Raw genomic sequence first — 23,440 nt, 5'->3', positions numbered from 1 at the left:
GCAGTAAGGACGTTGTCCCTTACGTATTGGAGGGCTGCCCCAGTGTTAAGGGGTCTACCTCCTCTGTGCCTCAGACTTCTCACAGTGTTAAGAATGTCCTCCTTTGTGGTGTATGTGTTCAGATAGAAATGAACTTCTTGATCTCTACCGTACTGGACAACAGAAACGCGGTCTTTGTCTCCTCCCACATTGAGTTGCCCCACTACTCGCTGAACAAAATCACGCATTGCTGGGAATCCATTCCTTGTGCCATCAGAACCATCCACAAGGAATACCACATCCTTTCTGGAGGTGTCATGATCAACTGAGAAAATAAATAGATTATGTCAATCAGACAGATGAAATGTGGGGCTTGTGGTCAAATTATACCGTTGTTTCTAAGACTCAGCTGACATTTTACTAACACTTCCTGACTCTCAATTAACAGTGATGACACATACCTAAATCTGTTGACGATTCTGGCGTAACGTCAATAACAACTGACTCCACCGAGGACAGAAGTTGCTGCTGGATGTTTGGAAGGTCAGTGAAGTCAGAGACAGACAGAGCGTAACTGGGATCATGTGATATCCTCTGCAATTCTCTGCTATCAGAGCTCCTTGTTCCAATTCCAAAGATCAAGACCCCAAGCTCCTTCAGAGCAGAAGCTGGAGTGTCAACATTGTCAAAGGACCTTCCACCACTCAGCAGAATCAGTAACTGTGGAACACCTTCAGTGCGTCGACTTCCGGAGGAGGCAGTCAAGACATTGTCTCTCACATACTGGAGAGCTGCTCCAGTGTTGAGAGGTCTCCCACCTTTGTGTCTCAGACCTCTTACAGTGTTGAGAATCTCTCCTTTTGTTGTGTATGTGTTCAGATAGAATTGGGCGGCTGGATCTCTACTGTACTGGACCACAGCCACGCGATCTTTGTTCTCATCCACACCGAGTGTCTCCACTACTCTTTGAACAAAGTCCCGCATTGCTGGGAATCCACTCCTAGTGCCATCAGATCCATCCAGCAAGAACACGACATCCCTCCTGGGAGCCTGACTCTCAACTAGAGAATGTGAATGTTCAGAAAAAAGAGTTTTATTAAATGATGCATAGATCGGTAAGGGAAAAACAGGACAAAGCTGCTTCCTTCACATGACAGTCATCCCTTTCCCTAATCTCAAACAACCATTCAAAGAAAGTGTCAATGTGTGCATTGGACTGAGTGCTATCATAGAGAACATTCCGACAAAGTTCTGAAATAAATCCAACATGAAAGGCCTCGGGAGGCATCAACCTAAAATGTCAAAGCTATCAAATACTCAAATCCTGATGTTAGAGTGAAAATGGAACTGATAACAACCATATTTATCTTACCTAGAATTGTTGGTTTTACTGTTGGTGTCATGGTTGTGACCTGTACAATGACAGTGCCCATAGCAGAAAGAAGCTGCTGTTGGATGTTGGGGAGGTCAGTAAATTCAGACACGGAAAGAGCATAACTGGGGTCATAGGATATTTTTGTAATTCTCTGCTATCAGAGCTCCTTGTTCCAATTCCAAACACCAAGACACCAAGCTCCTTGAGAGCAGACGCTGGTGTATCTACATTGTCAAAGGACCTTCCACCATTCAGCAGTATCAGAATCTGTGGAACACCTTCAAGGCGCCTACTTCCGGAGGAGGCAATAAAGACATTGTCCCTGACATACTGGAGAGCTGCCCCAGTGTTGAGGGGTCTCCCTCCTTTGTGCCTCAGGCCTCTTACGGTGTCCACAACGTCTTCCTTTGTTGTGTAAGTGTTCAAATAGAAGTGGGCCTCTGATTCTTTGCTATACTGGACCACAGAGACTCGATCTCTGTTCTCCTCCACAGTGAGTTTCTCTACCACTCTTTGAACAAAGTCACGCATTGCTGGAAAGCCATTCCTTGTGCCATCAGAACCATCCAGCAGGAATACTACATCCTTTCTGGCAATGCTTTGGTCCACTAAGAGTTTCAGAAACAAAACAGAAAATATGTTAGCATTGCTTCAATGAACCTGAGACTGAAATATGTGTGTTGTTTTCGCTGTCCTAGATAACGCATCCGTTCTTACCTATGACTGTTGGGGTTTTGGGTGTGGCCTCAACTTGTACAGTTATGAGTGTGGAGAAAAACTGCTCCTGGATGCTGGGGAGGTCAGTGAATTCAGAAACAGACTGGGAAAAACTAGGATCAGTGGCAATCCCTTGAACCTCTCTGCTGGAATTTCTGGTTCCAATGCCAAAGATCAAGACCCCACTGTCTTTCAGGGCAGAAGCTGGTATGTCAACATTATCACTGGACCTTCCCCACTCAGCAGTATCAGCATCTGAGGGACGCCCTCCTTGCTTCTGCTTCCAGAGGAGGCAGTAAGGACGTTGTCCCTTACGTATTGGAGGGCTGCCCCAGTGTTAAGGGGTCTACCTCCTCTGTGCCTCAGACTTCTCACAGTGTTAAGAATGTCCTCCTTTGTGGTGTATGTGTTCAGATAGAAATGAACTTCTTGATCTCTACCGTACTGGACAACAGAAACGCGGTCTTTGTCTCCTCCCACATTGAGTTGCCCCACTACTCGCTGAACAAAATCACGCATTGCTGGGAATCCATTCCTTGTGCCATCAGAACCATCCACAAGGAATACCACATCCTTTCTGGAGGTGTCATGATCAACTGAGAAAATAAATAGATTATGTCAATCAGACAGATGAAATGTGGGGCTTGTGGTCAAATTATACCGTTGTTTCTAAGACTCAGCTGACATTTTACTAACACTTCCTGACTCTCAATTAACAGTGATGACACATACCTAAATCTGTTGACGATTCTGGCGTAACGTCAATAACAACTGACTCCACCGAGGACAGAAGTTGCTGCTGGATGTTTGGAAGGTCAGTGAAGTCAGAGACAGACAGAGCGTAACTGGGATCATGTGATATCCTCTGCAATTCTCTGCTATCAGAGCTCCTTGTTCCAATTCCAAAGATCAAGACCCCAAGCTCCTTCAGAGCAGAAGCTGGAGTGTCAACATTGTCAAAGGACCTTCCACCACTCAGCAGAATCAGTAACTGTGGAACACCTTCAGTGCGTCGACTTCCGGAGGAGGCAGTCAAGACATTGTCTCTCACATACTGGAGAGCTGCTCCAGTGTTGAGAGAGGTCTCCCACCTTGTGTCTCAGACCTCTTACAGTGTTGAGAATCTCTCCTTTTGTTGTGTATGTGTTCAGATAGAATTGGGCGGCTGGATCTCTACTGTACTGGACCACAGCCACGCGATCTTTGTTCTCATCCACACCGAGTGTCTCCACTACTCTTTGAACAAAGTCCCGCATTGCTGGGAATCCACTCCTAGTGCCATCAGATCCATCCAGCAAGAACACGACATCCCTCCTGGGAGCCTGACTCTCAACTAGAGAATGTGAATGTTCAGAAAAAAGAGTTTTATTAAATGATGCATAGATCGGTAAGGGAAAAACAGGACAAAGCTGCTTCCTTCACATGACAGTCATCCCTTTCCCTAATCTCAAACAACCATTCAAAGAAAGTGTCAATGTGTGCATTGGACTGAGTGCTATCATAGAGAACATTCCGACAAAGTTCTGAAATAAATCCAACATGAAAGGCCTCGGGAGGCATCAACCTAAAATGTCAAAGCTATCAAATACTCAAATCCTGATGTTAGAGTGAAAATGGAACTGATAACAACCATATTTATCTTACCTAGAATTGTTGGTTTTACTGTTGGTGTCATGGTTGTGACCTGTACAATGACAGTGCCCATAGCAGAAAGAAGCTGCTGTTGGATGTTGGGGAGGTCAGTAAATTCAGACACGGAAAGAGCATAACTGGGGTCATAGGATATTTTTTGTAATTCTCTGCTATCAGAGCTCCTTGTTCCAATTCCAAACACCAAGACACCAAGCTCCTTGAGAGCAGACGCTGGTGTATCTACATTGTCAAAGGACCTTCCACCATTCAGCAGTATCAGAATCTGTGGAACACCTTCAAGGCGCCTACTTCCGGAGGAGGCAATAAAGACATTGTCCCTGACATACTGGAGAGCTGCCCCAGTGTTGAGGGGTCTCCCTCCTTTGTGCCTCAGGCCTCTTACGGTGTCCACAACGTCTTCCTTTGTTGTGTAAGTGTTCAAATAGAAGTGGGCCTCTGATTCTTTGCTATACTGGACCACAGAGACTCGATCTCTGTTCTCCTCCACAGTGAGTTTCTCTACCACTCTTTGAACAAAGTCACGCATTGCTGGAAAGCCATTCCTTGTGCCATCAGAACCATCCAGCAGGAATACTACATCCTTTCTGGCAATGCTTTGGTCCACTAAGAGTTTCAGAAACAAAACAGAAAATATGTTAGCATTGCTTCAATGAACCTGAGACTGAAATATGTGTGTTGTTTTCGCTGTCCTAGATAACGCATCCGTTCTTACCTATGACTGTTGGGGTTTTGGGTGTGGCCTCAACTTGTACAGTTATGAGTGTGGAGAAAAACTGCTCCTGGATGCTGGGGAGGTCAGTGAATTCAGAAACAGACTGGGAAAAACTAGGATCAGTGGCAATCCCTTGAACCTCTCTGCTGGAATTTCTGGTTCCAATGCCAAAGATCAAGACCCCACTGTCTTTCAGGGCAGAAGCTGGTATGTCAACATTATCACTGGACCTTCCCCACTCAGCAGTATCAGCATCTGAGGGACGCCCTCCTTGCTTCTGCTTCCAGAGGAGGCAGTAAGGACGTTGTCCCTTACGTATTGGAGGGCTGCCCCAGTGTTAAGGGGTCTACCTCCTCTGTGCCTCAGACTTCTCACAGTGTTAAGAATGTCCTCCTTTGTGGTGTATGTGTTCAGATAGAAATGAACTTCTTGATCTCTACCGTACTGGACAACAGAAACGCGGTCTTTGTCTCCTCCCACATTGAGTTGCCCCACTACTCGCTGAACAAAATCACGCATTGCTGGGAATCCATTCCTTGTGCCATCAGAACCATCCACAAGGAATACCACATCCTTTCTGGAGGTGTCATGATCAACTGAGAAAATAAATAGATTATGTCAATCAGACAGATGAAATGTGGGGCTTGTGGTCAAATTATACCGTTGTTTCTAAGACTCAGCTGACATTTTACTAACACTTCCTGACTCTCAATTAACAGTGATGACACATACCTAAATCTGTTGACGATTCTGGCGTAACGTCAATAACAACTGACTCCACCGAGGACAGAAGTTGCTGCTGGATGTTTGGAAGGTCAGTGAAGTCAGAGACAGACAGAGCGTAACTGGGATCATGTGATATCCTCTGCAATTCTCTGCTATCAGAGCTCCTTGTTCCAATTCCAAAGATCAAGACCCCAAGCTCCTTCAGAGCAGAAGCTGGAGTGTCAACATTGTCAAAGGACCTTCCACCACTCAGCAGAATCAGTAACTGTGGAACACCTTCAGTGCGTCGACTTCCGGAGGAGGCAGTCAAGACATTGTCTCTCACATACTGGAGAGCTGCTCCAGTGTTGAGAGGTCTCCCACCTTTGTGTCTCAGACCTCTTACAGTGTTGAGAATCTCTCCTTTTGTTGTGTATGTGTTCAGATAGAATTGGGCGGCTGGATCTCTACTGTACTGGACCACAGCCACGCGATCTTTGTTCTCATCCACACCGAGTGTCTCCACTACTCTTTGAACAAAGTCCCGCATTGCTGGGAATCCACTCCTAGTGCCATCAGATCCATCCAGCAAGAACACGACATCCCTCCTGGGAGCCTGACTCTCAACTAGAGAATGTGAATGTTCAGAAAAAAAGAGTTTTATTAAATGATGCATAGATCGGTAAGGGAAAAACAGGACAAAGCTGCTTCCTTCACATGACAGTCATCCCTTTCCCTAATCTCAAACAACCATTCAAAGAAAGTGTCAATGTGTGCATTGGACTGAGTGCTATCATAGAGAACATTCCGACAGAGGTCTGAAATAAATCCAACATGAAAGGCCTCGGGAGGCATCTACCTAAAATGTCAAAGCTATCAAATACTCAAATCCTGATGTTAGAGTGAAAATGGAACTGATAACAACCATATTTATCTTACCTAGAATTGTTGGTTTTACTGTTGGTGTCATGGTTGTGACCTGTACAATGACAGTGCCCATAGCAGAAAGTGAAGCTGCTGTTGGATGTTGGGGAGGTCAGTAAATTCAGACACGGAAAGAGCATAACTGGGGTCATAGGATATTTTTGTAATTCTCTGCTATCAGAGCTCCTTGTTCCAATTCCAAACACCAAGACACCAAGCTCCTTGAGAGCAGACGCTGGTGTATCTACATTGTCAAAGGACCTTCCACCATTCAGCAGTATCAGAATCTGTGGAACACCTTCAAGGCGCCTACTTCCGGAGGAGGCAATAAAGACATTGTCCCTGACATACTGGAGAGCTGCCCCAGTGTTGAGGGGTCTCCCTCCTTTGTGCCTCAGGCCTCTTACGGTGTCCACAACGTCTTCCTTTGTTGTGTAAGTGTTCAAATAGAAGTGGGCCTCTGATTCTTTGCTATACTGGACCACAGAGACTCGATCTCTGTTCTCCTCCACAGTGAGTTTCTCTACCACTCTTTGAACAAAGTCACGCATTGCTGGAAAGCCATTCCTTGTGCCATCAGAACCATCCAGCAGGAATACTACATCCTTTCTGGCAATGCTTTGGTCCACTAAGAGTTTCAGAAACAAAACAGAAAATATGTTAGCATTGCTTCAATGAACCTGAGACTGAAATATGTGTGTTGTTTTCGTTGTCCTAGATAACGCATCCGTTCTTACCTATGACTGTTGGGGTTTTGGGTGTGGCCTCAACTTGTACAGTTATGAGTGTGGAGAAAAACTGCTCCTGGATGCTGGGGAGGTCAGTGAATTCAGAAACAGACTGGGAAAAACTAGGATCAGTGGCAATCCCTTGAACCTCTCTGCTGGAATTTCTGGTTCCAATGCCAAAGATCAAGACCCCACTGTCTTTCAGGGCAGAAGCTGGTATGTCAACATTATCACTGGACCTTCCCCACTCAGCAGTATCAGCATCTGAGGGACGCCCTCCTGCTTCTGCTTCCAGAGGAGGCAGTAAGGACGTTGTCCCTTACGTATTGGAGGGCTGCCCCAGTGTTAAGGGGTCTACCTCCTCTGTGCCTCAGACTTCTCACAGTGTTAAGAATGTCCTCCTTTGTGGTGTATGTGTTCAGATAGAAATGAACTTCTTGATCTCTACCGTACTGGACAACAGAAACGCGGTCTTTGTCTCCTCCCACATTGAGTTGCCCCACTACTCGCTGAACAAAATCACGCATTGCTGGGAATCCATTCCTTGTGCCATCAGAACCATCCACAAGGAATACCACATCCTTTCTGGAGGTGTCATGATCAACTGAGAAAATAAATAGATTATGTCAATCAGACAGATGAAATGTGGGGCTTGTGGTCAAATTATACCGTTGTTTCTAAGACTCAGCTGACATTTTACTAACACTTCCTGACTCTCAATTAACAGTGATGACACATACCTAAATCTGTTGACGATTCTGGCGTAACGTCAATAACAACTGACTCCACCGAGGACAGAAGTTGCTGCTGGATGTTTGGAAGGTCAGTGAAGTCAGAGACAGACAGAGCGTAACTGGGATCATGTGATATCCTCTGCAATTCTCTGCTATCAGAGCTCCTTGTTCCAATTCCAAAGATCAAGACCCCAAGCTCCTTCAGAGCAGAAGCTGGAGTGTCAACATTGTCAAAGGACCTTCCACCACTCAGCAGAATCAGTAACTGTGGAACACCTTCAGTGCGTCGACTTCCGGAGGAGGCAGTCAAGACATTGTCTCTCACATACTGGAGAGCTGCTCCAGTGTTGAGAGGTCTCCCACCTTTGTGTCTCAGACCTCTTACAGTGTTGAGAATCTCTCCTTTTGTTGTGTATGTGTTCAGATAGAATTGGGCGGCTGGATCTCTACTGTACTGGACCACAGCCACGCGATCTTTGTTCTCATCCACACCGAGTGTCTCCACTACTCTTTGAACAAAGTCCCGCATTGCTGGGAATCCACTCCTAGTGCCATCAGATCCATCCAGCAAGAACACGACATCCCTCCTGGGAGCCTGACTCTCAACTAGAGAATGTGAATGTTCAGAAAAAAAGAGTTTTATTAAATGATGCATAGATCGGTAAGGGAAAAACAGGACAAAGCTGCTTCCTTCACATGACAGTCATCCCTTTCCCTAATCTCAAACAACCATTCAAAGAAAGTGTCAATGTGTGCATTGGACTGAGTGCTATCATAGAGAACATTCCGACAGAGGTATGAAATAAATCCAACATGAAAGGCCTCGGGAGGCATCTACCTAAAATGTCAAAGCTATCAAATACTCAAATCCTGATGTTAGAGTGAAAATGGAACTGATAACAACCATATTTATCTTACCTAGAATTGTTGGTTTTACTGTTGGTGTCATGGTTGTGACCTGTACAATGACAGTGCCCATAGCAGAAAGAAGCTGCTGTTGGATGTTGGGGAGGTCAGTAAATTCAGACACGGAAAGAGCATAACTGGGGTCATAGGATATTTTTGTAATTCTCTGCTATCAGAGCTCCTTGTTCCAATTCCAAACACCAAGACACCAAGCTCCTTGAGAGCAGACGCTGGTGTATCTACATTGTCAAAGGACCTTCCACCATTCAGCAGTATCAGAATCTGTGGAACACCTTCAAGGCGCCTACTTCCGGAGGAGGCAATAAAGACATTGTCCCTGACATACTGGAGAGCTGCCCCAGTGTTGAGGGGTCTCCCTCCTTTGTGCCTCAGGCCTCTTACGGTGTCCACAACGTCTTCCTTTGTTGTGTAAGTGTTCAAATAGAAGTGGGCCTCTGATTCTTTGCTATACTGGACCACAGAGACTCGATCTCTGTTCTCCTCCACAGTGAGTTTCTCTACCACTCTTTGAACAAAGTCACGCATTGCTGGAAAGCCATTCCTTGTGCCATCAGAACCATCCAGCAGGAATACTACATCCTTTCTGGCAATGCTTTGGTCCACTAAGAGTTTCAGAAACAAAACAGAAAATATGTTAGCATTGCTTCAATGAACCTGAGACTGAAATATGTGTGTTGTTTTCGTTGTCCTAGATAACGCATCCGTTCTTACCTATGACTGTTGGGGTTTTGGGTGTGGCCTCAACTTGTACAGTTATGAGTGTGGAGAAAAACTGCTCCTGGATGCTGGGGAGGTCAGTGAATTCAGAAACAGACTGGGAAAAACTAGGATCAGTGGCAATCCCTTGAACCTCTCTGCTGGAATTTCTGGTTCCAATGCCAAAGATCAAGACCCCACTGTCTTTCAGGGCAGAAGCTGGTATGTCAACATTATCACTGGACCTTCCCCACTCAGCAGTATCAGCATCTGAGGGACGCCCTCCTGGCTTCTGCTTCCAGAGGAGGCAGTAAGGACGTTGTCCCTTACGTATTGGAGGGCTGCCCCAGTGTTAAGGGGTCTACCTCCTCTGTGCCTCAGACTTCTCACAGTGTTAAGAATGTCCTCCTTTGTGGTGTATGTGTTCAGATAGAAATGAACTTCTTGATCTCTACCGTACTGGACAACAGAAACGCGGTCTTTGTCTCCTCCCACATTGAGTTGCCCCACTACTCGCTGAACAAAATCACGCATTGCTGGGAATCCATTCCTTGTGCCATCAGAACCATCCACAAGGAATACCACATCCTTTCTGGAGGTGTCATGATCAACTGAGAAAATAAATAGATTATGTCAATCAGACAGATGAAATGTGGGGCTTGTGGTCAAATTATACCGTTGTTTCTAAGACTCAGCTGACATTTTACTAACACTTCCTGACTCTCAATTAACAGTGATGACACATACCTAAATCTGTTGACGATTCTGGCGTAACGTCAATAACAACTGACTCCACCGAGGACAGAAGTTGCTGCTGGATGTTTGGAAGGTCAGTGAAGTCAGAGACAGACAGAGCGTAACTGGGATCATGTGATATCCTCTGCAATTCTCTGCTATCAGAGCTCCTTGTTCCAATTCCAAAGATCAAGACCCCAAGCTCCTTCAGAGCAGAAGCTGGAGTGTCAACATTGTCAAAGGACCTTCCACCACTCAGCAGAATCAGTAACTGTGGAACACCTTCAGTGCGTCGACTTCCGGAGGAGGCAGTCAAGACATTGTCTCTCACATACTGGAGAGCTGCTCCAGTGTTGAGAGGTCTCCCACCTTTGTGTCTCAGACCTCTTACAGTGTTGAGAATCTCTCCTTTTGTTGTGTATGTGTTCAGATAGAATTGGGCGGCTGGATCTCTACTGTACTGGACCACAGCCACGCGATCTTTGTTCTCATCCACACCGAGTGTCTCCACTACTCCTTGAACAAAGTCCCGCATTGCTGGGAATCCACTCCTAGTGCCATCAGATCCATCCAGCAAGAACACGACATCCCTCCTGGGAGCCTGACTCTCAACTAGAGAATGTGAATGTTCAGAAAAAGAGTTTTATTAAATGATGCATAGATCGGTAAGGGAAAAACAGGACAAAGCTGCTTCCTTCACATGACAGTCATCCCTTTCCCTAATCTCAAACAACCATTCAAAGAAAGTGTCAATGTGTGCATTGGACTGAGTGCTATCATAGAGAACATTCCGACAGAGGTATGAAATAAATCCAACATGAAAGGCCTCGGGAGGCATCTACCTAAAATGTCAAAGCTATCAAATACTCAAATCCTGATGTTAGAGTGAAAATGGAACTGATAACAACCATATTTATCTTACCTAGAATTGTTGGTTTTACTGTTGGTGTCATGGTTGTGACCTGTACAATGACAGTGCCCATAGCAGAAAGAAGCTGCTGTTGGACGTTGGGGAGGTCAGTAAATTCAGACACGGAAAGAGCATAACTGGGGTCATAGGATATTTTTTGTAATTCTCTGCTATCAGAGCTCCTTGTTCCAATTCCAAACACCAAGACACCAAGCTCCTTGAGAGCAGACGCTGGTGTATCTACATTGTCAAAGGACCTTCCACCATTCAGCAGTATCAGAATCTGTGGAACACCTTCAAGGCGCCTACTTCCGGAGGAGGCAATAAAGACATTGTCCCTGACATACTGGAGAGCTGCCCCAGTGTTGAGGGGTCTCCTCCTTTGTGCCTCAGGCCTCTTACGGTGTCCACAACGTCTTCCTTTGTTGTGTAAGTGTTCAAATAGAAGTGGGCCTCTGATTCTTTGCTATACTGGACCACAGAGACTCGATCTCTGTTCTCCTCCACAGTGAGTTTCTACCACTCTTTGAACAAAGTCACGCATTGCTGGAAAGCCATTCCTTGTGCCATCAGAACCATCCAGCAGGAATACTACATCCTTTCTGGCAATGCTTTGGTCCACTAAGAGTTTCAGAAACAAAACAGAAAATATGTTAGCATTGCTTCAATGAACCTGAGACTGAAATATGTGTGTTGTTTTCGCTGTCCTAGATAACGCATCCGTTCTTACCTATGACTGTTGGGGTTTTGGGTGTGGCCTCAACTTGTACAGTTATGAGTGTGGAGAAAAACTGCTCCTGGATGCTGGGGAGGTCAGTGAATTCAGAAACAGACTGGGAAAAACTAGGATCAGTGGCAATCCCTTGAACCTCTCTGCTGGAATTTCTGGTTCCAATGCCAAAGATCAAGACCCCACTGTCTTTCAGGGCAGAAGCTGGTATGTCAACATTATCACTGGACCTTCCCCACTCAGCAGTATCAGCATCTGAGGGACGCCCTCCTGCTTCTGCTTCCAGAGGAGGCAGTAAGGACGTTGTCCCTTACGTATTGGAGGGCTGCCCCAGTGTTAAGGGGTCTACCTCCTCTGTGCCTCAGACTTCTCACAGTGTTAAGAATGTCCTCCTTTGTGGTGTATGTGTTCAGATAGAAATGAACTTCTTGATCTCTACCGTACTGGACAACAGAAACGCGGTCTTTGTCTCCTCCCACATTGAGTTGCCCCACTACTCGCTGAACAAAATCACGCATTGCTGGGAATCCATTCCTTGTGCCATCAGAACCATCCACAAGGAATACCACATCCTTTCTGGAGGTGTCATGATCAACTGAGAAAATAAATAGATTATGTCAATCAGACAGATGAAATGTGGGGCTTGTGGTCAAATTATACCGTTGTTTCTAAGACTCAGCTGACATTTTACTAACACTTCCTGACTCTCAATTAACAGTGATGACACATACCTAAATCTGTTGACGATTCTGGCGTAACGTCAATAACAACTGACTCCACCGAGGACAGAAGTTGCTGCTGGATGTTTGGAAGGTCAGTGAAGTCAGAGACAGACAGAGCGTAACTGGGATCATGTGATATCCTCTGCAATTCTCTGCTATCAGAGCTCCTTGTTCCAATTCCAAAGATCAAGACCCCAAGCTCCTTCAGAGCAGAAGCTGGAGTGTCAACATTGTCAAAGGACCTTCCACCACTCAGCAGAATCAGTAACTGTGGAACACCTTCAGTGCGTCGACTTCCGGAGGAGGCAGTCAAGACATTGTCTCTCACATACTGGAGAGCTGCTCCAGTGTTGAGAGGTCTCCCACCTTTGTGTCTCAGACCTCTTACAGTGTTGAGAATCTCTCCTTTTGTTGTGTATGTGTTCAGATAGAATTGGGCGGCTGGATCTCTACTGTACTGGACCACAGCCACGCGATCTTTGTTCTCATCCACACCGAGTGTCTCCACTACTCTTTGAACAAAGTCCCGCATTGCTGGGAATCCACTCCTAGTGCCATCAGATCCATCCAGCAAGAACACGACATCCCTCCTGGGAGCCTGACTCTCAACTAGAGAATGTGAATGTTCAGAAAAAGAGTTTTATTAAATGATGCATAGATCGGTAAGGGAAAAACAGGACAAAGCTGCTTCCTTCACATGACAGTCATCCCTTTCCCTAATCTCAAACAACCATTCAAAGAAAGTGTCAATGTGTGCATTGGACTGAGTGCTATCATAGAGAACATTCCGACAGAGGTATGAAATAAATCCAACATGAAAGGCCTCGGGAGGCATCTACCTAAAATGTCAAAGCTATCAAATACTCAAATCCTGATGTTAGAGTGAAAATGGAACTGATAACAACCATATTTATCTTACCTAGAATTGTTGGTTTTACTGTTGGTGTCATGGTTGTGACCTGTACAATGACAGTGCCCATAGCAGAAAGAAGCTGCTGTTGGATGTTGGGGAGGTCAGTAAATTCAGACACGGAAAGAGCATAACTGGGGTCATAGGATATTTTTGTAATTCTCTGCTATCAGAGCTCCTTGTTCCAATTCCAAACACCAAGACACCAAGCTCCTTGAGAGCAGACGCTGGTGTATCTACATTGTCAAAGGACCTTCCACCATTCAGCAGTATCAGAATCTGTGGAACACCTTCAAGGCGCCTACTTCCGGAGGAGGCAATAAAGACATTGTCCCTGACATACTGGAGAGCTGCCCCAGTGTTGAGGGGTCTCCCTCCTTTGTGCCTCAGGCCTCTTACGGTGTCCACAACGTCTTCCTTTGTTGTGTAAGTGTTCAAATAGAAGTGGGCCTCTGATTCTTTGCTATACTGGACCACAGAGACTCGATCTCTGTTCTCCTCCACAGTGAGTTTCTCTACCACTCTTTGAACAAAGTCACGCATTGCTGGAAAGCCATTCCTTGTGCCATCAGAACCATCCAGCAGGAATACTACATCCTTTCTGGCAATGCTTTGGTCCACTAAGAGTTTCAGAAACAAAACAGAAAATATGTTAGCATTGCTTCAATGAACCTGAGACTGAAATATGTGTGTTGTTTTCGTTGTCCTAGATAACGCATCCGTTCTTACCTATGACTGTTGGGGTTTTGGGTGTGGCCTCAACTTGTACAGTTATGAGTGTGGAGAAAACTGCTCCTGGATGCTGGGGAGGTCAGTGAATTCAGAAACAGACTGGGAAAAACTAGGATCAGTGGCAATCCCTTGAACCTCTCTGCTGGAATTTCTGGTTCCAATGCCAAAGATCAAGACCCCACTGTCTTTCAGGGCAGAAGCTGGTATGTCAACATTATCACTGGACCTTCCCCCACTCAGCAGTATCAGCATCTGAGGGACGCCCTCCTTGCTTCTGCTTCCAGAGGAGGCAGTAAGGACGTTGTCCCTTACGTATTGGAGGGCTGCCCCAGTGTTAAGGGGTCTACCTCCTCTGTGCCTCAGACTTCTCACAGTGTTAAGAATGTCCTCCTTTGTGGTGTATGTGTTCAGATAGAAATGAACTTCTTGATCTCTACCGTACTGGACAACAGAAACGCGGTCTTTGTCTCCTCCCACATTGAGTTGCCCCACTACTCGCTGAACAAAATCACGCATTGCTGGGAATCCATTCCTTGTGCCATCAGAACCATCCACAAGGAATACCACATCCTTTCTGGAGGTGTCATGATCAACTGAGAAAATAAATAGATTATGTCAATCAGACAGATGAAATGTGGGGCTTGTGGTCAAATTATACCGTTGTTTCTAAGACTCAGCTGACATTTTACTAACACTTCCTGACTCTCAATTAACAGTGATGACACATACCTAAATCTGTTGACGATTCTGGCGTAACGTCAATAACAACTGACTCCACCGAGGACAGAAGTTGCTGCTGGATGTTTGGAAGGTCAGTGAAGTCAGAGACAGACAGAGCGTAACTGGGATCATGTGATATCCTCTGCAATTCTCTGCTATCAGAGCTCCTTGTTCCAATTCCAAAGATCAAGACCCCAAGCTCCTTCAGAGCAGAAGCTGGAGTGTCAACATTGTCAAAGGACCTTCCACCACTCAGCAGAATCAGTAACTGTGGAACACCTTCAGTGCGTCGACTTCCGGAGGAGGCAGTCAAGACATTGTCTCTCACATACTGGAGAGCTGCTCCAGTGTTGAGAGGTCTCCCACCTTTGTGTCTCAGACCTCTTACAGTGTTGAGAATCTCTCCTTTTGTTGTGTATGTGTTCAGATAGAATTGGGCGGCTGGATCTCTACTGTACTGGACCACAGCCACGCGATCTTTGTTCTCATCCACGCCGAGTGTCTCCACTACTCCTTGAACAAAGTCCCGCATTGCTGGGAATCCACTCCGAGTGCCATCAGATCCATCCAGCAAGAACACGACATCCCTCCTGGGAGCCTGACTCTCAACTAGAGAATGTGAATGTTCAGAAAAAAGAGTTTTATTAAATGATGCATAGATCGGTAAGGGAAAAACAGGACAAAGCTGCTTCCTTCACATGACAGTCATCCCTTTCCCTAATCTCAAACAACCATTCAAAGAAAGTGTCAATGTGTGCATTGGACTGAGTGCTATCATAGAGAACATTCCGACAGAGGTATGAAATAAATCCAACATGAAAGGCCTCGGGAGGCATCTACCTAAAATGTCAAAGCTATCAAATACTCAAATCCTGATGTTAGAGTGAAAATGGAACTGATAACAACCATATTTATCTTACCTAGAATTGTTGGTTTTACTGTTGGTGTCATGGTTGTGACCTGTACAATGACAGTGCCCATAGCAGAAAGAAGCTGCTGTTGGACGTTGGGGAGGTCAGTAAATTCCGACACGGAAAGAGAGCATAACTGGGGTCATAGGATATTTTTGTAATTCTCTGCTATCAGAGCTCCTTGTTCCAATTCCAAACACCAAGACACCAAGCTCCTTGAGAGCAGACGCTGGTGTATCTACATTGTCAAAGGACCTTCCACCATTCAGCAGTATCAGAATCTGTGGAACACCTTCAAGGCGCCTACTTCCGGAGGAGGCAATAAAGACATTGTCCCTGACATACTGGAGAGCTGCCCCAGTGTTGAGGGGTCTCCTCCTTTGTGCCTCAGGCCTCTTACGGTGTCCACAACGTCTTCCTTTGTTGTGTAAGTGTTCAAATAGAAGTGGGCCTCTGATTCTTTGCTATACTGGACCACAGAGACTCGATCTCTGTTCTCCTCCACAGTGAGTTTCTCTACCACTCTTTGAACAAAGTCACGCATTGCTGGAAAGCCATTCCTTGTGCCATCAGAACCATCCAGCAGGAATACTACATCCTTTCTGGCAATGCTTTGGTCCACTAAGAGTTTCAGAAACAAAACAGAAAATATGTTAGCATTGCTTCAATGAACCTGAGACTGAAATATGTGTGTTGTTTTCGTTGTCCTAGATAACGCATCCGTTCTTACCTATGACTGTTGGGGTTTTGGGTGTGGCCTCAACTTGTACAGTTATGAGTGTGGAGAAAACTGCTCCTGGATGCTGGGGAGGTCAGTGAATTCAGAAACAGACTGGGAAAAACTAGGATCAGTGGCAATCCCTTGAACCTCTATGCTGGAATTTCTGGTTCCAATGCCAAAGATCAAGACCCCACTGTCTTTCAGGGCAGAAGCTGGTATGTCAACATTATCACTGGACCTTCCCCACTCAGCAGTATCAGCATCTGAGGGACGCCCTCCTTGCTTCTGCTTCCAGAGGAGGCAGTAAGGACGTTGTCCCTTACGTATTGGAGGGCTGCCCCAGTGTTAAGGGGTCTACCTCCTCTGTGCCTCAGACTTCTCACAGTGTTAAGAATGTCCTCCTTTGTGGTGTATGTGTTCAGATAGAAATGAACTTCTTGATCTCTACCGTACTGGACAACAGAAACGCGGTCTTTGTCTCCTCCCACATTGAGTTGCCCCACTACTCGCTGAACAAAATCACGCATTGCTGGGAATCCATTCCTTGTGCCATCAGAACCATCCACAAGGAATACCACATCCTTTCTGGAGGTGTCATGATCAACTGAGAAAATAAATAGATTATGTCAATCAGACAGATGAAATGTGGGGCTTGTGGTCAAATTATACCGTTGTTTCTAAGACTCAGCTGACATTTTACTAACACTTCCTGACTCTCAATTAACAGTGATGACACATACCTAAATCTGTTGACGATTCTGGCGTAACGTCAATAACAACTGACTCCACCGAGGACAGAAGTTGCTGCTGGATGTTTGGAAGGTCAGTGAAGTCAGAGACAGACAGAGCGTAACTGGGATCATGTGATATCCTCTGCAATTCTCTGCTATCAGAGCTCCTTGTTCCAATTCCAAAGATCAAGACCCCAAGCTCCTTCAGAGCAGAAGCTGGAGTGTCAACATTGTCAAAGGACCTTCCACCACTCAGCAGAATCAGTAACTGTGGAACACCTTCAGTGCGTCGACTTCCGGAGGAGGCAGTCAAGACATTGTCTCTCACATACTGGAGAGCTGCTCCAGTGTTGAGAGGTCTCCCACCTTTGTGTCTCAGACCTCTTACAGTGTTGAGAATCTCTCCTTTTGTTGTGTATGTGTTCAGATAGAATTGGGCGGCTGGATCTCTACTGTACTGGACCACAGCCACGCGATCTTTGTTCTCATCCACACCGAGTGTCTCCACTACTCTTTGAACAAAGTCCCGCATTGCTGGGAATCCACTCCTAGTGCCATCAGATCCATCCAGCAAGAACACGACATCCCTCCTGGGAGCCTGACTCTCAACTAGAGAATGTGAATGTTCAGAAAAAAGAGTTTTATTAAATGATGCATAGATCGGTAAGGGAAAAACAGGACAAAGCTGCTTCCTTCACATGACAGTCATCCCTTTCCCTAATCTCAAACAACCATTCAAAGAAAGTGTCAATGTGTGCATTGGACTGAGTGCTATCATAGAGAACATTCCGACAGAGGTATGAAATAAATCCAACATGAAAGGCCTCGGGAGGCATCTACCTAAAATGTCAAAGCTATCAAATACTCAAATCCTGATGTTAGAGTGAAAATGGAACTGATAACAACCATATTTATCTTACCTAGAATTGTTGGTTTTACTGTTGGTGTCATGGTTGTGACCTGTACAATGACAGTGCCCATAGCAGAAAGAAGCTGCTGTTGGACGTTGGGGAGGTCAGTAAATTCCGACACGGAAAGAGCATAACTGGGGTCATAGGATATTTTTGTAATTCTCTGCTATCAGAGCTCCTTGTTCCAATTCCAAACACCAAGACACCAAGCTCCTTGAGAGCAGACGCTGGTGTATCTACATTGTCAAAGGACCTTCCACCATTCAGCAGTATCAGAATCTGTGGAACACCTTCAAGGCGCCTACTTCCGGAGGAGGCAATAAAGACATTGTCCCTGACATACTGGAGAGCTGCCCCAGTGTTGAGGGGTCTCCCTCCTTTGTGCCTCAGGCCTCTTACGGTGTCCACAACGTCTTCCTTTGTTGTGTAAGTGTTCAAATAGAAGTGGGCCTCTGATTCTTTGCTATACTGGACCACAGAGACTCGATCTCTGTTCTCCTCCACAGTGAGTTTCTCTACCACTCTTTGAACAAAGTCACGCATTGCTGGAAAGCCATTCCTTGTGCCATCAGAACCATCCAGCAGGAATACTACATCCTTTCTGGCAATGCTTTGGTCCACTAAGAGTTTCAGAAACAAAACAGAAAATATGTTAGCATTGCTTCAATGAACCTGAGACTGAAATATGTGTGTTGTTTTCGCTGTCCTAGATAACGCATCCGTTCTTACCTATGACTGTTGGGGTTTTGGGTGTGGCCTCAACTTGTACAGTTATGAGTGTGGAGAAAAACTGCTCCTGGATGCTGGGGAGGTCAGTGAATTCAGAAACAGACTGGGAAAAACTAGGATCAGTGGCAATCCCTTGAACCTCTCTGCTGGAATTTCTGGTTCCAATGCCAAAGATCAAGACCCCACTGTCTTTCAGGGCAGAAGCTGGTATGTCAACATTATCACTGGACCTTCCCCACTCAGCAGTATCAGCATCTGAGGGACGCCCTCCTTGCTTCTGCTTCCAGAGGAGGCAGTAAGGACGTTGTCCCTTACGTATTGGAGGGCTGCCCCAGTGTTAAGGGGTCTACCTCCTCTGTGCCTCAGACTTCTCACAGTGTTAAGAATGTCCTCCTTTGTGGTGTATGTGTTCAGATAGAAATGAACTTCTTGATCTCTACCGTACTGGACAACAGAAACGCGGTCTTTGTCTCCTCCCACGTTGAGTTGCCCCACTACTCGCTGAACAAAATCACGCATTGCTGGGAATCCATTCCTTGTGCCATCAGAACCATCCACAAGGAATACCACATCCTTTCTGGAGGTGTCATGATCAACTGAGAAAATAAATAGATTATGTCAATCAGACAGATGAAATGTGGGGCTTGTGGTCAAATTATACCGTTGTTTCTAAGACTCAGCTGACATTTTACTAACACTTCCTGACTCTCAATTAACAGTGATGACACATACCTAAATCTGTTGTCGATTCTGGCGTAACGTCAATAACAACTGACTCCACTGAGGACAGAAGTTGCTGCAGGATGTTTGGAAGGTCAGTGAAGTCAGAGACAGACAGAGCGTAACTGGGATCATGTGATATCCTCTGCAATTCTCTGCTATCAGAGCTCCTTGTTCCAATTCCAAAGATCAAGACCCCAAGCTCCTTCAGAGCAGAAGCTGGAGTGTCAACATTGTCAAAGGACCTTCCACCACTCAGCAGAATCAGTAACTGTGGAACACCTTCAGTGCGTCGACTTCCGGAGGAGGCAGTCAAGACATTGTCTCTCACATACTGGAGAGCTGCTCCAGTGTTGAGAGGTCTCCCACCTTTGTGTCTCAGACCTCTTACAGTGTTGAGAATCTCTCCTTTTGTTGTGTATGTGTTCAGATAGAATTGGGCGGCTGGATCTCTACTGTACTGGACCACAGCCACGCGATCTTTGTTCTCATCCACACCGAGTGTCTCCACTACTCTTTGAACAAAGTCCCGCATTGCTGGGAATCCACTCCTAGTGCCATCAGATCCATCCAGCAAGAACACGACATCCCTCCTGGGAGCCTGACTCTCAACTAGAGAATGTGAATGTTCAGAAAAAAAGAGTTTTATTAAATGATGCATAGATCGGTAAGGGAAAAACAGGACAAAGCTGCTTCCTTCACATGACAGTCATCCCTTTCCCTAATCTCAAACAACCATTCAAAGAAAGTGTCAATGTGTGCATTGGACTGAGTGCTATCATAGAGAACATTCCGACAGAGGTATGAAATAAATCCAACATGAAAGGCCTCGGGAGGCATCTACCTAAAATGTCAAAGCTATCAAATACTCAAATCCTGATGTTAGAGTGAAAATGGAACTGATAACAACCATATTTATCTTACCTAGAATTGTTGGTTTTACTGTTGGTGTCATGGTTGTGACCTGTACAATGACAGTGCCCATAGCAGAAAGAAGCTGCTGTTGGACGTTGGGGAGGTCAGTAAATTCCGACACGGAAAGAGCATAACTGGGGTCATAGGATATTTTTTGTAATTCTCTGCTATCAGAGCTCCTTGTTCCAATTCCAAACACCAAGACACCAAGCTCCTTGAGAGCAGACGCTGGTGTATCTACATTGTCAAAGGACCTTCCACCATTCAGCAGTATCAGAATCTGTGAACACCTTCAAGGTGCCTACTTCCGGAGGAGGCAATAAAGACATTGTCCCTGACATACTGGAGAGCTGCCCCAGTGTTGAGGGGTCTCCTCCTTTGTGCCTCAGGCCTCTTACGGTGTCCACAACGTCTTCCTTTGTTGTGTAAGTGTTCAAATAGAAGTGGGCCTCTGATTCTTTGCTATACTGGACCACAGAGACTCGATCTCTGTTCTCCTCCACAGTGAGTTTCTCTACCACTCTTTGAACAAAGTCACGCATTGCTGGAAAGCCATTCCTTGTGCCATCAGAACCATCCAGCAGGAATACTACATCCTTTCTGGCAATGCTTTGGTCCACTAAGAGTTTCAGAAACAAAACAGAAAATATGTTAGCATTGCTTCAATGAACCTGAGACTGAAATATGTGTGTTGTTTTCGTTGTCCTAGATAACGCATCCGTTCTTACCTATGACTGTTGGGGTTTTGGGTGTGGCCTCAACTTGTACAGTTATGAGTGTGGAGAAAAACTGCTCCTGGATGCTGGGGAGGTCAGTGAATTCAGAAACAGACTGGGAAAAACTAGGATCAGTGGCAATCCCTTGAACCTCTCTGCTGGAATTTCTGGTTCCAATGCCAAAGATCAAGACCCCACTGTCTTTCAGGGCAGAAGCTGGTATGTCAACATTATCACTGGACCTTCCCCCACTCAGCAGTATCAGCATCTGAGGGACGCCCTCCTTGCTTCTGCTTCCAGAGGAGGCAGTAAGGACGTTGTCCCTTACGTATTGGAGGGCTGCCCCAGTGTTAAGGGGTCTACCTCCTCTGTGCCTCAGACTTCTCACAGTGTTAAGAATGTCCTCCTTTGTGGTGTATGTGTTCAGATAGAAATGAACTTCTTGATCTCTACCGTACTGGACAACAGAAACGCGGTCTTTGTCTCCTCCCACATTGAGTTGCCCCACTACTCGCTGAACAAAATCACGCATTGCTGGGAATCCATTCCTTGTGCCATCAGAACCATCCACAAGGAATACCACATCCTTTCTGGAGGTGTCATGATCAACTGAGAAAATAAATAGATTATGTCAATCAGACAGATGAAATGTGGGGCTTGTGGTCAAATTATACCGTTGTTTCTAAGACTCAGCTGACATTTTACTAACACTTCCTGACTCTCAATTAACAGTGATGACACATACCTAAATCTGTTGACGATTCTGGCGTAACGTCAATAACAACTGACTCCACCGAGGACAGAAGTTGCTGCTGGATGTTTGGAAGGTCAGTGAAGTCAGAGACAGACAGAGCGTAACTGGGATCATGTGATATCCTCTGCAATTCTCTGCTATCAGAGCTCCTTGTTCCAATTCCAAAGATCAAGACCCCAAGCTCCTTCAGAGCAGAAGCTGGAGTGTCAACATTGTCAAAGGACCTTCCACCACTCAGCAGAATCAGTAACTGTGGAACACCTTCAGTGCGTCGACTTCCGGAGGAGGCAGTCAAGACATTGTCTCTCACATACTGGAGAGCTGCTCCAGTGTTGAGAGGTCTCCCACCTTTGTGTCTCAGACCTCTTACAGTGTTGAGAATCTCTCCTTTTGTTGTGTATGTGTTCAGATAGAATTGGGCGGCTGGATCTCTACTGTACTGGACCACAGCCACGCGATCTTTGTTCTCATCCACACCGAGTGTCTCCACTACTCTTTGAACAAAGTCCCGCATTGCTGGGAATCCACTCCTAGTGCCATCAGATCCATCCAGCAAGAACACGACATCCCTCCTGGGAGCCTGACTCTCAACTAGAGAATGTGAATGTTCAGAAAAAATAGTTTTATTAAATGATGCATAGATCGGTAAGGGAAAAACAGGACAAAGCTGCTTCCTTCACATGACAGTCATCCCTTTCCCTAATCTCAAACAACCATTCAAAGAAAGTGTCAATGTGTGCATTGGACTGAGTGCTATCATAGAGAACATTCCGACAGAGGTATGAAATAAATCCAACATGAAAGGCCTCGGGAGGCATCTACCTAAAATGTCAAAGCTATCAAATACTCAAATCCTGATGTTAGAGTGAAAATGGAACTGATAACAACCATATTTATCTTACCTAGAATTGTTGGTTTTACTGTTGGTGTCATGGTTGTGACCTGTACAATGACAGTGCCCATAGCAGAAAGAAGCTGCTGTTGGACGTTGGGGAGGTCAGTAAATTCCGACACGGAAAGAGCATAACTGGGGTCATAGGATATTTTTTGTAATTCTCTGCTATCAGAGCTCCTTGTTCCAATTCCAAACACCAAGACACCAAGCTCCTTGAGAGCAGACGCTGGTGTATCTACATTGTCAAAGGACCTTCCACCATTCAGCAGTATCAGAATCTGTGGAACACCTTCAAGGCGCCTACTTCCGGAGGAGGCAATAAAGACATTGTCCCTGACATACTGGAGAGCTGCCCCAGTGTTGAGGGGTCTCCCTCCTTTGTGCCTCAGGCCTCTTACGGTGTCCACAACGTCTTCCTTTGTTGTGTAAGTGTTCAAATAGAAGTGGGCCTCTGATTCTTTGCTATACTGGACCACAGAGACTCGATCTCTGTTCTCCTCCACAGTGAGTTTCTCTACCACTCTTTGAACAAAGTCACGCATTGCTGGAAAGCCATTCCTTGTGCCATCAGAACCATCCAGCAGGAATACTACATCCTTTCTGGCAATGCTTTGGTCCACTAAGAGTTTCAGAAACAAAACAGAAAATATGTTAGCATTGCTTCAATGAACCTGAGACTGAAATATGTGTGTTGTTTTCGTTGTCCTAGATAACGCATCCGTTCTTACCTATGACTGTTGGGGTTTTGGGTGTGGCCTCAACTTGTACAGTTATGAGTGTGGAGAAAAACTGCTCCTGGATGCTGGGGAGGTCAGTGAATTCAGAAAC

The 23,440-nt window shown here is 45.6% G+C and overlaps 2 protein-coding genes across 4 annotated transcripts in view; both read right to left on the bottom strand.

Annotated features, from left to right (window-relative positions):
* col6a3 (collagen, type VI, alpha 3) overlaps positions 1–23,440 on the bottom strand; it is a 101,356-nt gene that overhangs the window by 45,994 nt on the left and 31,922 nt on the right. The window contains exons 16-18 of the mRNA XM_052492649.1: positions 14,116–14,482; positions 11,526–11,755; positions 3,716–4,327 (exon numbers count right to left, since the gene is read on the bottom strand). Coding sequence (XP_052348609.1) covers positions 3,716–4,327; positions 11,526–11,755; positions 14,116–14,482 — 1,209 coding nt within the window. The remainder of the gene's footprint in view (positions 1–3,715; positions 4,328–11,525; positions 11,756–14,115; positions 14,483–23,440) is intronic.
* On the bottom strand, positions 14,584–23,276 carry LOC127915116 (collagen alpha-3(VI) chain-like). 3 transcript variants are annotated; one of them, XM_052493939.1, is made up of 2 exons: positions 22,620–23,276; positions 14,584–15,218 (listed from the first exon to the last, which is right to left on the bottom strand). In XM_052493939.1, the coding sequence occupies exons 1-2, from the start codon at positions 23,152–23,154 to the stop codon at positions 14,599–14,601; spliced, it is 1,155 nt and encodes a 384-aa protein (XP_052349899.1). In that variant the 5' UTR covers positions 23,155–23,276; the 3' UTR covers positions 14,584–14,598. The 3 variants fall into 3 exon arrangements, with proteins under 3 accessions (XP_052349899.1, XP_052349900.1, XP_052349898.1); XM_052493940.1 differs by lacking the exon at positions 14,584–15,218 and adding an exon at positions 16,947–17,581; XM_052493938.1 differs by lacking the exon at positions 14,584–15,218 and adding an exon at positions 21,674–22,308.

Source organism: Oncorhynchus keta, chromosome 34, assembly GCF_023373465.1.
Source record: "Oncorhynchus keta strain PuntledgeMale-10-30-2019 chromosome 34, Oket_V2, whole genome shotgun sequence".
Classification (NCBI taxonomy): Eukaryota; Metazoa; Chordata; class Actinopteri; order Salmoniformes; family Salmonidae; genus Oncorhynchus; species Oncorhynchus keta.
This window is presented reverse-complemented; position numbering and strand designations above follow the sequence as displayed.